Source organism: Caretta caretta, chromosome 20 (genome assembly GCF_965140235.1).
Source record: "Caretta caretta isolate rCarCar2 chromosome 20, rCarCar1.hap1, whole genome shotgun sequence".
Taxonomy (NCBI): Eukaryota; Metazoa; Chordata; order Testudines; family Cheloniidae; genus Caretta; species Caretta caretta.
Genome location: NC_134225.1, coordinates 20,372,896 through 20,385,480, shown reverse-complemented (window position 1 = coordinate 20,385,480; position 12,585 = coordinate 20,372,896). Strand labels below are relative to the sequence as shown.

At 60.9% G+C, this 12,585-nt stretch overlaps 1 protein-coding gene across 2 annotated transcripts; it reads left to right on the top strand.

Annotated features, from left to right (window-relative positions):
* Window positions 1–419: 419 nt before the first annotated feature.
* Window positions 420–11,752, top strand: CRB3 (crumbs cell polarity complex component 3). 2 transcript variants are annotated; one of them, XM_048832048.2, is made up of 5 exons: window positions 420–480; window positions 5,348–5,608; window positions 8,787–8,833; window positions 9,326–9,466; window positions 11,348–11,752. In XM_048832048.2, exons 2-5 carry the CDS (start codon window positions 5,500–5,502, stop codon window positions 11,381–11,383), a joined length of 333 nt encoding a protein of 110 aa, XP_048688005.1. In that variant the 5' UTR covers window positions 420–480; window positions 5,348–5,499; the 3' UTR covers window positions 11,384–11,752. The 2 variants fall into 2 exon arrangements, with proteins under 2 accessions (XP_048688005.1, XP_048688003.1); XM_048832046.2 differs by lacking the exon at window positions 11,348–11,752 and having other exon boundaries at window positions 9,326–10,420.
* Window positions 11,753–12,585: the final 833 nt, after the last annotated feature.

The window sequence follows — 12,585 nt, the reverse complement described above, 5'->3', positions numbered from 1 at the left end:
GTGTGTGCAGCCCCTGGCACACTGGGGGCCCTGATCTCAGTCGGAGTCTGTGCACCTTATGGCTGCAGGTGCATGTGGAAAGGCGAGGGTCCATCCTCTCCAGGTGGGAGGCAGGTGTGGGGGTGGCTGCCTGCGAGCCGAGCTCAGGTGGGCTTGGCAGATCTCCCCTTACCTTGGGCCGGGTCTTTGGAGGCAGGATCCCCTAGGCTACAGATAGGCCCAGGTGATCCCCAGCTCTCTGGGGCATCCTGGGTTCGTTCCCCTGCATCAGGAGGGTCAGAGAGAACCCCTTGATGCAGCTGGGGCCCTGGGAGCGCCGCTCGGGTGAGCCCCGCCCAGGTAAGCGGGGGGGCGGGACCTGCCTGGCTCAGGTGCGGGAGGAGGGAGGCACCTGCCTGTCCCTGGGTCACATGAGCGAGAGGGAAGGCGGAGCTGGCCAGATCGCAGCCCGGGGAGGGAGCGGACAGAGGGATCGGGCCGGTGAGTGCGGGGAAGGGGCTTGTGGCTCTATGGGGCGGCCCCCACCCAGGGAGCAGGCAGGGCCGAAGAAACCCCCCCTGCCTCTTTAAGAGAGCCTGGACTCCCCCCCCCCTTCCACTTAAAGCCAGGGGACTCCCCGGGGAGCTGCTATCCAGGGAAGTGGGCATCTGCCTCCCCCCCCCCCCCCCTTGGGATTTGGCTGCTGGAGGCTGGTCCTCTCCCCACACACACCTGTGCCTTGGGTCTGGCTTCTCTGATGCCCCAGATCCGGGGGTGGGGGGGGGGCAGATACCCCCTGCTATGGCTTATGTCTGGGGTTACCTACACCCCGGCCTAGGCCCACCGTGGCCGGGGAGCGGAGATCCAGGCCAGTCCCTGCCCTAGCCCAGGGCAAAGGCCTGAGGCCCCGGGCGATCGGGTGCCTGGAGTTGATTCATGCTGGAGACAGGGCTTCCTGATCTCTCCGGGTGCTTCCTCCTTCGGGGGAGCCCCCCCCCCCCCACCGCGATCCTGGGAGTAGCCCTGGCTGGAGGGGGCTGGGGAGGGGGTCGCTCTGGGCAGAAGCAGGGTTAATGAGCTCTGGGTGACTTTCACTGGGTTAGCGCTTAATCAGCTGGGTTAAAAATTGACCAGCCAGGCCCGGCTGGGCTGGGACCCACAGAGGGAGTCTGTATAGGGGGGGACCCAGGGGCACCCCTGTTTCTTTAAAACCCCCTCCCTGCCCTGAGATGGACCCGGCAGGGCCGTTGATTGGGGGGAGCTGGAGTGGGCTAGGGTGGGGAGCCATCACTAGCCCCAGGTGGCTTGCCACCTGGCTGTGGGGTTTCGGGGGGGTGGGTGGGGTGGAGATTTGCCCGGGGGGGGTGGTGGTGGTGGCTTCTGCTGCTGTGGGCCAGAAATAAGGTCTGTGGTCTGTGACCTGGGCTCGTGCTTAGGGGGGCAGGAGTCTGACTGGGGCCTGAATGACTGGGTGGGGGGCAGGGGGGCATGTGTAAGTCCTGGGCTGAGCTCATGGCACATTCCAGGTGTGGCTTATGCCCCCCCCAACTCCCTTTGTGTGCCCTCCCAGCCCCTTCTATTTCAGACTCTCCTTGCTGTCTGCCCCCCACTTCATGCCAGGGGCTCTGTGTGCCCCTCAGGCCATCCCCTAGACCCCCCATGGCAAGGTCCCCTGCTCCCTGTGTGGGTGGCTCTTTGCTCCCTTCCCCAGTGGCAGTCTCTCCCATGCCTGTGGCTCTGTGTCTCCCCACCCTCACTTTTCCTCGTCCCTTGGTCCCCTATTCCCCCTCCCCCATACCAGGCTCCCCTCTTCCCAAGGGGGTGCTGTGGGCTCCCCTTGCCCCGCTGCATACCAAAGTCCCCAACAGGCCCTTCCTCCCTCTCTGCACACGTCCTGGACTCTCAATAGAAAGGTGGGCCGTGACGTGCCCCAAATGAGTGGCCCGCTACCACAGGCCTGGGGCATGTACCCCATGTTCACCTGCACAGCTGCCCACAGCTGTTCATCCCGTGGCTGCTCGCACCGGGCTGGGCTCCTCCCTGGGAGCTCTGTGCCTGGTGGATTTTTACCTTATTATCTGGGTTCCTCTGGCACCCCCTCCCCCCCAAGGCGAGCAGGGCCCTGGTGTGTTGGGTGTGGCAGAGACACGGTCTCTTGTAAGCTCTGTGGGGGCAGGGAATTGAAATAGACAAGGAAAACAAAGGGTTTTCACAGAGCAGCGGGGGAAACTGAGGCACAGAGTGGGAGAGTGACTGGCTGAGGAAGTTGGGCAGAACTGGGAGTGGATCCCGGGTCTGACTCACGGGCCTGTGTCTTAGCCACTAAACCATGTTCCCTAAGCAAGGGTGTGCGGCTTCTAACCCAGCCCCCTTGATAAATAGCCCCTGGCAAGAGGCAGCCCCCGGCCCTAAAGAGCTTGCAGTCTGAATAGGTGGGAGGGGAAACTGAGGCACAGTGAGTTGATCAAGGTTCGTGACCATGCTGGAAAGGGAATTCGGCTCTCCTGGGTCCCAGCCCGGAGCCCTAGCCACTAGGACACGCTGCCTGCCAGGTTCTCTGTAGACCTCGGGACTGGTTGAGCTGACATGGCTGTTGTGGGTGTATGGAGAGGCCTGTGGCTTATTGAAATACCGGAGAGCAGGATTTCTGGTGGCAGCTGGAAGAAATATGGGTTTGGTTTGTTGAACCATTTATTAACACATGAGTGATTGGATGATGAGGTGGGGGTGGGTCAATGGGCTGGGTTTTTCCTGGGATGGGAACCACAAGGAGTATGGAGCAGTGGGTAGAGCAGGGAGGGCTGGGACAAGAGCCAGGATTCCTGGTTCCCAGGCCTGGAAATAGTGTCTTCTCCGGCTTAGAGCTGACAGCCAGGACTCCTGGGTTCAATTCCCAGTTCTGCTAGTGACTCACTGTGTGGACTTCTGGTTTCTGTGCCTGGCTGTGCACTGGCCCAGCACTCTGCCTCCCTCTCACTTGGGCAAGTCCCTTCCCTGCTTAGTGCCTCAGTTTCCCCACTCACCTTCTGTAACACTCACCTTCCTCCCGGGGGCGCTGTGTGGTTGGATTCGGCCAAGGTCTGCGCGGTGCTTTGGTACCCTGGTTGCTTGCATGCCGCAGCAGCTCAAATGTGAGCTAGGATGGAGATCTGCTGAGAGCAGCGGGGATGGGGAAAGGGTCTGTTCTGTGGAGAAGGCTCCCTGAGCAGGGGCCATGGCAGGTTTGCTACCCTCCACCCTGCCCCTTCGAGCTTTGCCCTGCCTAATCTGGGGAGCCCTGGGTGACAGGAACTGCCTAGGGCCCGAAATCCTCCTCCTGATGAAGACATTTGCATCTCCAAAGGGCTGGATCACTAGAATTGAATGGATCCAACTGCTGGGAAACTTCATTCCACACACCAAGGAGGCTCCTACCCTCCCTCCCTCCCTCCCCATTCACTGTGTGCCTCCCTCCTCCCCCCTGCCAGGGGCTCTGTGTGCCCCATTTCAGGGTCTCGCATTCCTCCCAGCCCCCTATCCCCACCCCCTGCCAGGGGCTCTGTGTGCCCCGTTCCTTCTTCCCCGCCATTATCTCTCACACTTTCTTTTTGTGCCTTCAGCTGGTTCTTTGATCTGGAGCCGATTCAGCCCTGATCTAAGCTCAGAGATCTACCCACCAGATGTTGGGGGTTCCACGTGTCCCGTTCCCCACCCCCCTCTTCCGTTTTTCTGATCATCCCCCAAATCAACAGGGAGCTGCCCTGAAATATCCCTGGAAGTTTGGAAGCGATCGGACAGGGCATTGCAAAGTCGTTGCCTTGTGGACAATGCAGAAGTGCCACCGAGTAGATCCTTTGGACTCGGGAGCTTGGCCACGAATGGGTGGGATGTGCGGCTTTCTAGATACTTTGCACGGCCCCCCGTCTTGCTACGATCCAGGGTCTTCACAAGCTTTCATAGATTTAGCCTCCTGATCTCCCCCCCCCCCCCCCCCCCGTATTGGTCGACCAATTCAAAACCCGGCGCACCACTCACTGTCCGTGCGTGTGACGTGATCGCTCTGGAGAGCCACAGGTTCTGGGAACGTTCTAAGCACCCCGATTGATTGTGGGGGGGAAACTGGAAAAGGCAGATCCCGCCAGTGGGAGAGAGGGGAACGTCCAGCCTGCTGAGTGCCCAGCTGCTGCCGCAGATGGAGGAATCGGGTAGCTGGTCCTTGACAGCAGCTGGGTGCGCTCTCGTTGGGTGGGCAGCTCAGCCTGGGTCCGCGGTCCTCTACTTTATCTCGGCGGGGTCTGACCGAGAATGAGGCGGGATCCCCAGCGGGCGAGGTGCTGGACAAAGACAGGATAAGAGACAGTCCCTTCCCCCGAAGCGCTTGTCTAAACAGACTCGCCCCACCCCTGCTGGGAGACAGGGCGGTCTCGTTTTCTCTTATTGTACAGATGGGGAAACTGAGGCACAGAGTGGGGCAGTGATTTGCCCAAGGTCACCCAGAGGGTCAGAACTGGGAATAGAGCCCAGGGCTCTGTCTGCGAGGCTGACATGGTGAGGTCTCTGCTTCCAGCTGCGTTGGGGCTGGATTCTATCCCGGAGGCAGGCCCACGAGGAGCAGCATCACGCTTGCCTAGCACGGTGCTGAGGGCTGCTTCAGCTGAGGCCTAGGCTTGCTAGAGGAGGCAGTGTGGCCTAGCAGACAGAGCCTTGGGTTGGGACTCGGGACATCTGGGTTCTAGGCCCAGCTCTGCCTGCTGGATGACTCTGGGCAGGTCACTTCCCTGCTCTGCCGTGCCTCAGTTTCCCCATCTGTAACATGGGGGGAATGATTGTGACCTCCTGTGTAAAGCGCTTTGGGACTGGCTGGATAAGTGCCTAGAATTATTTCTGCACGTGCCCGGTTCCATTCTCTCGGACTCTAGCTCCTGGCGCTCTGTCCGAACTTAACCCTTTAGAGACTTGAGTACAACCCCGCCTCCTGCCAAAGGGGCTGTGGGCACCAGGAACTGGCTGAGAGAAACCCTGAGCAACGGAGCTCAGTCTGGGGAGGATCCCAGCCACCCTGGGAGCTCAGGTGCGCGCGGAAACAAACCAACCAACCTCCACAAGATGTTGTAAATGCCGGGGGGGGGGGGGGAGCTCCAGAATCCCTTGCTCAAACGACCCCAAATTTGGACCACAGACCCCACCCCGCTCCCCCATGACGGGCAGCAAATTTAATGCCAATCCAAGGAAGTGGTTGGATCGTAGAGCGCCCGGAAGAGCCGACCTGATGGAGGGGTAGGCTGGGTGGTCTGGGGGTCTAATGGATGCAGAGCTGGGGGAGGGTGTCACTGAGGGGGCAGGGGGTTTACTAGTGACTCTGACCCCTTTCTCTCTGTCCCTTTCCCAGGTGGTGAAACCCTGGGGGCTGCCAGTTCCTTGTCATCCCCATCTCCAAGGGCCCCCCAACGGGCTGAGGACCCTGGGAAGCAGGAGACTGTGTTACCGTTGCACTATCAGGATTGTGATCCCTCCAGGGAGAGGGGGAGTGACCCCCCCCCCATGTCCTCCCCTCCCTCCCAGACACCTGGGGGAGCGATGGCGGGCTACAGTCACCCCTTGCTCCTGGCCGTGGCCCTGCAGTCCCTGTTACAGCTGGCCCTGGGCCAAGGTAGGTGGTGGGTTGTTAAGTACATCTGCTTCTACACCGGGGTGGGAGGGGGGCTGGGAGCCAGGACTCTTGGGTTATATCTGCAGCTTTGGGTGGGGAGTGGGGGTCTAGTGGTTAAACAGCCTGGAGTTCTCTTAACTCCACCACTGATTCAGCAAGTGATTTCCCCCCCCCCCCCCCGCCATGCTCACCCCTTCCCCATTGTGGTGGCAGGGACCACGATCTTATCCTGCTGCTTCAACGGCCCACGACCAGAAGGAGAATCCCCTCTCCCTATCGGCAGTATAGGCCCTATGACACACATCCAAGCAGTTCTGATTCCATGCAGCAGAGGGCAGCGGTGCCCCCAAACACTGCAAGAAAGTGGATAATGGAAGGAGGCTGCAGCTTAGCTTGACTAAAGTTGCTGCTGTTGTTAGTCTGGGCAGCCAGAGGGGGGGACTTCGTGGCTTTAGATTCTGGTCACCAGGGCTGCGGATGCAGTGCCGGGGTCAACCCAGCATCGCCCGGGTCGGACCAAAACACAGGGCATTGACCCTCGTGTGTGTTTCCCAGCACGTGGGTGATGGGCACAGTTAATCGGCTGCCATGCCCAGAGGTGGCTGCATTTCAGCATTGGCTGAGCGATCCCTGCGCACCGCTGCTGCATGGCTATTAGCCAGCTGCCCTGTTCTACCCCAGAGGTGGCTGCATTTCTGTGGTAGGAAGAACGATCCCTGCATGGAATCGTAGGGAGGTTGGGAGAGGGGGTGTCACCCTTTGACATGCAAGGCCCGGATTGGCAGGTTTGATTGTTTTTTATTTTTGTTCCCCCCTCCTTGCTTCCATAACATCTTCCACTGGAGTTATGACACGGGAGAAGGAACATACAGTACCCCCGCATCCCCCCCGATCCTGTGGCTCTCAGTCCCCAGATCCCCCCACACACACGGGGCCGTTGCTGCTGCCCCACTCCAGGGCAAACCGCAGGTGTGTTTGTGGAAGGCCCCTTCTCCGTTACGGCTTGATCCCGGGCCCCGCGCCAGCCCTGGCAGAGAGCCCAGGGAGCGGGCGAGGTGGGGCAGTGTGGTTTCAGTTGTCCGGGCGCTGGGTTTCGGAGCCTGACACGGGTTGATCCACACCCTGGAGGGGGTGGGGGGAGGGAGAGGCTGGAACAGGGTGGGTGAGTCACCTCTGTTGGGGGAAAGTCCCTGGGACTGGCTGATCTCTGAGCACCCTGCCCGCCCCATGTGTATGTCTGTTTACAGGTGGAGTCACCTACAAGAGTTTTAAGACCCCAAACAAACAGTTTCAATCCCCCCCCGCCAAAAAACCCCAAACCACTACCACCAACAACCATGTAATTTACTGCTCTGGGCAAAGTGTGGGAGGGTCCAAGTTCCTTATCAAGCAAGGACTCAGGCTGCACAGTAAGGGTTAGTGGTTAGAGCGGGGTGGGGGCAGGGACTGGGAGCCAGGACTCCTGGGTTCCATTCCTAACTCTGGTAGGATCTAGGGCTTGGGGGGGTGGTGGTGGTGGTGGTTAGGAGTAGGGGCTGCTGGATTCTCAGCCCTGGGAGGGGAGTGGTTAGAGCAAGAAGGGATTGGGAGCCAGGACTCCTGGGTTCTATCCCCAGCTCTGGAAGGGGAGTGGGATTTAGAAGCGGGGTGCTGGGAGCCAGGACTCCTGGGTTCTATCCCCACCTCTGGGAGGGGAATGGGATTTAGAAGAGGGGTGCTGGGAGCCAGGACTCCTGGGTTCTATCTGCAGCTCCGCCATTGCTAGCAAAGCCGGGGGGGGGGGGTACTTGGGACCAGCCTTGTGCGCGGCCAGTCCTGTCCAGGGCCCCTCCTCCTGCTGGATCCCAGTGCTCTGAGTCGCACCCTGGTCCTGGGAAGGGCTCCAGCCCCTCCCAGCTGCCTGTTCTGGCCTGACCTGCTCTCTAGGTTGCAATGCACAAGGGTGCTGGAGCTGGGAGCGTGGGCTGAAGGCCAGGCTGGGGACTGGGCAGGGCAGACAGGGGCACCCTGGGAGTTGTAGTTCCCTACCTGCATGGGGAAGGAATGGGGGAGGGGAAGGGATGGGGGAGGGGAAGGGAGCGGCTGGCCTGGCTCGGGGACTAGCGGGTTGCTTACAGGCTGGAGGCAGAGTCCCGGGCCCTAGGAGGCTGGATGGCGCATGGGGGAAGCGGAGCTGGGATTGCGGGGATGAGCCCAGGGGTGCGGTCGAGTTGTGTCCTCTACGTTGGGCTGGGAGTAGGTCTAGTGGTTAGAGCTGGGACTTGGGGCTTCTGGGTTCTGTCCCCTGGGGATGGGTGGTTTGGGCTGGGAGTCAGGACACCGGGGTTCTGTCCCCAGCTCTGGGAGGGCTGCGTGTGTGTGTGTGGGTCTAGTGGTTAGAGTGGTGGGGGGCTGGGTTGGATGAATATAGGGGCTGGCTTGTGTGCACTGCTGCCCCCTGCTGGGCGGGGAATACCCTCCCAGGTCCCCAGGTGGCTGAGTGGGCGGGTGGTTGATGGGTTTCTCTTGCTGACCTGAGCTCTTGGGGGACAGCGTTGGGCCAGGCTGGTGTCGGGCTGGCGGAGACCTTCGGGCAAACCGCGGTCTCTGCTGGAAGTGATACTCTCTGCTTGGTGAAGGGCCCGCAGAATCAGAAGCCCCCCGGGGCGGTGCTGGGGGGGCGCTGTGCTGCAGGGAGTGGGCTAGGGGGCGCTGTCAGTGCTGACTCCAATGTCCCGCTGTGGCACTAGGAGGCGCCGTGTTACAGGGAGCAGGGACTGGGCTCAGTAGGGGGCGCTGTCCCATTGAGGTCATTATAGGTCACTCCATATGGCACTTTTCTAAGAATTGGGGTGGTGGTAATTTAAGGGGGAACGTGACAGCTCACTTGGATGACCCCAGGCTGCTGCTTCCTTAAATAACCCTCCCCCTGCCCTGGTGCACTTGAAACTGGGAATCTCCTTCACTTCCTGTCCTAAGCTGTTGCCTTGCTCTGCAGTGGCTCACCAGCTGCCACCCCAGAGGTGGCTGCATGTTGGTGCTGGTGGCTGCGTAGCATCAGTGCCATGGTTGAGCTTTCCGAGCGCTGGGGGGGTGGGCTCCAGCAGACGCCTCCTATCATCAAAGCCTCCTATTGCACCCCTTGCCGTACCCCTCCACCTGCTAAGCTCCGTTCTCTTTATCCCTCTTTTAAATCAAGTCACGAATGGGAGCACCGCGACACCCACACCCGCATCGGGGCTCACGGTAAGTAGGCGTGGGGGGGCGGATCAGCTGTGTGTGTGTGTGGGGGGTGCTTATCCCAGCATGCACTGGGGAGAGAGACTTGATTGGAACTGGGCTGGAAGCTTGGAGATACTCCACAGTGTGTGTGTGTGTGGGGGGGGGTCCAATTTGGGAAGGGGGGGATCTGGGGCCAGGAGGCCTAGCTCCCCACCTCTGCTTACCACGTCCTCTGGGGAACCCCCATCTTTACCTCCACACTCCTGGTTTGCTCCTGGTGTCAACCCCCCCACTCCCCATCCTCAGCTCCAACCCTGTCCCTGGTCGAATGCCCGGCTCCATTGTGCATGCAGCGGTCTCCCCTCTGTGCAAGAGTGTTTTCCTCTGCATCAGCCTCCCACTCCCATTGCTAACACAGGCCCCCCCTCCCCCCCGGCACGTCTCTGCCCCCCCCAGGGAGCTGGGCAGGGCATGATTCTGGTTCTTTGTCTCACTCTGCCCCCTCCCTCTTGGCAGGAGTCGGAGCGGCTGGCAGCCATCATTGTCCCCTCCCTGGTCGGGGGTCTCCTGCTTATTGGACTTGTGATCTTCGGGGCGCTCAAGGTGCGGGAGAGGCGGCAGACGGAGGGCACCTACCGGCCCAGCAACGAGGAGCAGGTGGGTGCTCGGGTGGTGACGAACACTAACCTCCAACTGCCCCCCGAGGAGCGGCTGATCTGACCCTGGGGGAGGGGGGGGGTCACACACACACCCCCTCCCCGGACTGGCAGACTCTGTCCCGACTGGATACTGCGGTTCCAGAGCCGGCCGCACACCTGGGGGCGGCTCCTTGCTCTCTGCTGGCCGGAAGGAGCCGATGTCTTCGTCGCTGGATGCAGGATTTCCACCTGCGCCCCCCTGCTGCGGGCGGGAGGGTGCCGCCCAGCCAGGGCGGACACGGGGCAGCTCGCCCGCGAGCCTGCTGGCCATGCTGCTGCTCCGCAACATCGCCTCCTGGTGGCAGAAGCGGTGGGAGCCTCTGCTGCTGGGCTGGAAGATTGGCGGAGCGCTCAACCTCGTGCCTCTTTCCACCTGGTTGGATTACTTGATCCTCCCGCCCCGTCTGTGTCTCTCACTTGTCCTGTGACCTCCCCTACCTCTGTCTGTTCTGGGGCAGGCTGTGTGTAAGCTGCCCAGCTCACCAAGCCAGCCTCAGCTTGCAGATGGGGAGTGACTCTACGTTGGCACCTGGGCTGGTGAAAGTAAGGCTGGCCTGGCAGCGAAGGAAGGGGAAGCTGTAAACCCCTGCTCTAGCCTCCAGGGAAGGTTTTGGCCTTAACCGTCGTGCCTCTGTTTCCCCATCTATCACCCCCACACCATCCCCCCACTCACCCTGGTGCTCTTATGGTTACAAAACCTGCAGGCTTGTTGGATGCATGTGGAAGGTGCCACATCACTCCGTAGTGGCTGGTGAATGCACAGGATAATAGCCTCCTGCTGCTGTCAGCTGATGGAGCTGCTCCTTGGGCTGGGGGGCTGAAGGTACTGGACTCAAACCTGGGCCGCTGATGGGGTCATTTCTTGTGGTGCGGGGGAGGCGTGAAATAATTGAAAAAGCAACTCGGCAGCCTCCTTTGCTGTCCTGTCTAGGGGGATGGGACCAAACTACACCCACTTTACCGGTCCAGTCTCTTTGTCCTCTGGGGCGGCTGTGTTTTGTGTCTCCTTTAAACCAAGACTTGCTGGGAGACTTTTCCCCATGTGCAGCACCCCCCCCCCCCCCCCAGCCCCCCAGCAAGTTCAGTGGCTTTTCTCCCAAGCCGCAGTGTCCCACAGCACAACCCCGCCCCATTGCTGCTCCCCCAGCCAGCACCTGGGCCAAGGTCATTTCCCTGCATGGGGCAGCCTAGGGCACAGCACCCAGGTGTCCCCTCCTCGGCGAGGCTCGAGCAGGAGCACCCATCCCCCTGCCTGAGGCTTCCATACCGAGCTGCAGTAGAAGCAGCGTGTGGGCTGATTTCTTCGCCCCCTTAGTCACTTGTACCAGCCACGGTTCCTGAGCCTCTGGCGTGGCCTGTGGGTTGGTGGATCTTTAACTCCAAGAGCTTTTCTCCCACCAGTGCCTTGGCCATTTGAGTTATGCGGAACACACACAATCCATAGGTTTTAAATAGGCCGGCCCATGGCGCTGGCTTTGCCTTTATGCCACCTGGGGGTTGTCCCATGAACATCTCAGCTTCTCTTGACTCTAACAAACTTTGATAACGTGGCAGCAAATTCCCCAGGCTTCCAAGGGAGGAAGATGCAGGGGAGCTGTTTGCCCAGCGGGCCATCCAGCATCAGGGGTTGCTGGGAACCCAGCTCCGCAGCCAACTGCTTGGATCATCTTTACGGCCCCTGGTCGGTGCTTCCTCGCTGTACCCCGTGTCTTGGCTCTGTCTCCTGGCGCCTCCGGGGCACGCTAACCTTGCTCAGTGGCCAGCTGAAAGCTTCCCTGCTCCCACAGCTGTCACCTGGTGCTGCACGTTCTCCGCTCAGTCACCTCTTCTCTCCTTTCAGTCCTCCCGGGAAGACCCGAAATTAACCGAGCTGTGAGAGCCAGGAGCAAAGGTCACCAGAGCTTGGCCCTTGCCCTTTGAAAGTGCCGGAGTTGGGAGCTCCCTGCCTCATGCCCACCCACCGGTCAGTTCCTAGTCGTCCCCTCCCCACAGGGTCACGCTGCCCAGTTTTGCATGGGCCAGTGGCCGCTTCTTACTACAACCTCCCTGTTCACCCAGCACGAGGGGGGGGGCTGGTCGCTGACTGGGGTTCCTGGGCCTTGTGATGATACAAATAACTGCAGCAGGGCTGGGGCCCTGACATGGGACCAGCTGCTCACAGCTCAGGGAGGGGTCCCCTTCCCCCCCCCCCAGTGCAGCTCCGCTCACAGCTCAGGGAGGGGTCCCCTTCCCCCCCCCCCGTGCAGCTCCGCTCACAGCTCAGGGAGGGGTCCCCTTCCCCCCCCCCCAGTGCAGCTCTGCTCACAGCTCAGGGAGGGGTCCCCTTCCCCCCCCCCCCCAGTGCAGCTCTGCTCACAGCTCAGGGAGGGGTCCCCTCCCCCCCCAGTGCAGCTCCGCTCACAGCTCAGGGTGGGCCCCCTAGTGCAGCTCGTTCCCCACCGCCAGCCCTCAAACCTCTTCTTCAGCTGACACACCTCCAGCAGGGCTGGGAGCCATGTAGGATTTAGGCACCTCCAGCCCTTTGAGGAGCTGGGCCTCAGACCCAGGGGGTTTAGGTGCCCCAAGTTGCTAATCTTACCCCTTCTCTGCACACAAATATGCAGCAATTTAATTGACCCCCCCCCCAGCTCGAAAGAAGCCTGGTCGTGCCAGGATGGCTCTGCCTCAGACCCGCTGGCTGATCTTGGACGAGTCATGTCACCTCTTGTGCCTCAGTTTCCCTAGCTGTGGAAGCCAGTCCTACAGAGCCCCGGAGGAGCGGGAGGCAGGGTTACCTGCCCCACGGGGTGCTGCGGTGGCAGCTGTTTAAGCTGGGTTTATACCACGGGGTGTTTTCCCTCCTCTGTGCAAATACAACTTTTATTTTTTTTGTAAAATAATGTGGGGATCCATTAAAAAAATGGGGACCATGCCTCCCCCCCCACCCCTTGCTGAGTGACTCATTTTTTGCAGGGGGCAGGATTCGGTCCGCCAAAGGAGGGCGGCAGCAGCTGCTCTTGACTGTGGCGCCCCACGGAGGGGGAAGGGGGAGGCAGCCTGAGGCTGGCTAGGGGGAGCGTTCAGCCCCACCCCATTGAA

Coding starts and splice junctions, on each gene's coding strand:
- CRB3 (XM_048832046.2), top strand. CDS start 5,500: ATGTCCTCCCCTCCCTCCCAGACACCTGGGGGAGCGATGGCGGGCTAC. Junction 5,609..8,786: donor ACAGCTGGCCCTGGGCCAAG/GTAGGTGGTGGG, acceptor TTTTAAATCAAG/TCACGAATGGGAGCACCGCG. Junction 8,834..9,325: donor CACCCGCATCGGGGCTCACG/GTAAGTAGGCGT, acceptor CCCTCTTGGCAG/GAGTCGGAGCGGCTGGCAGC.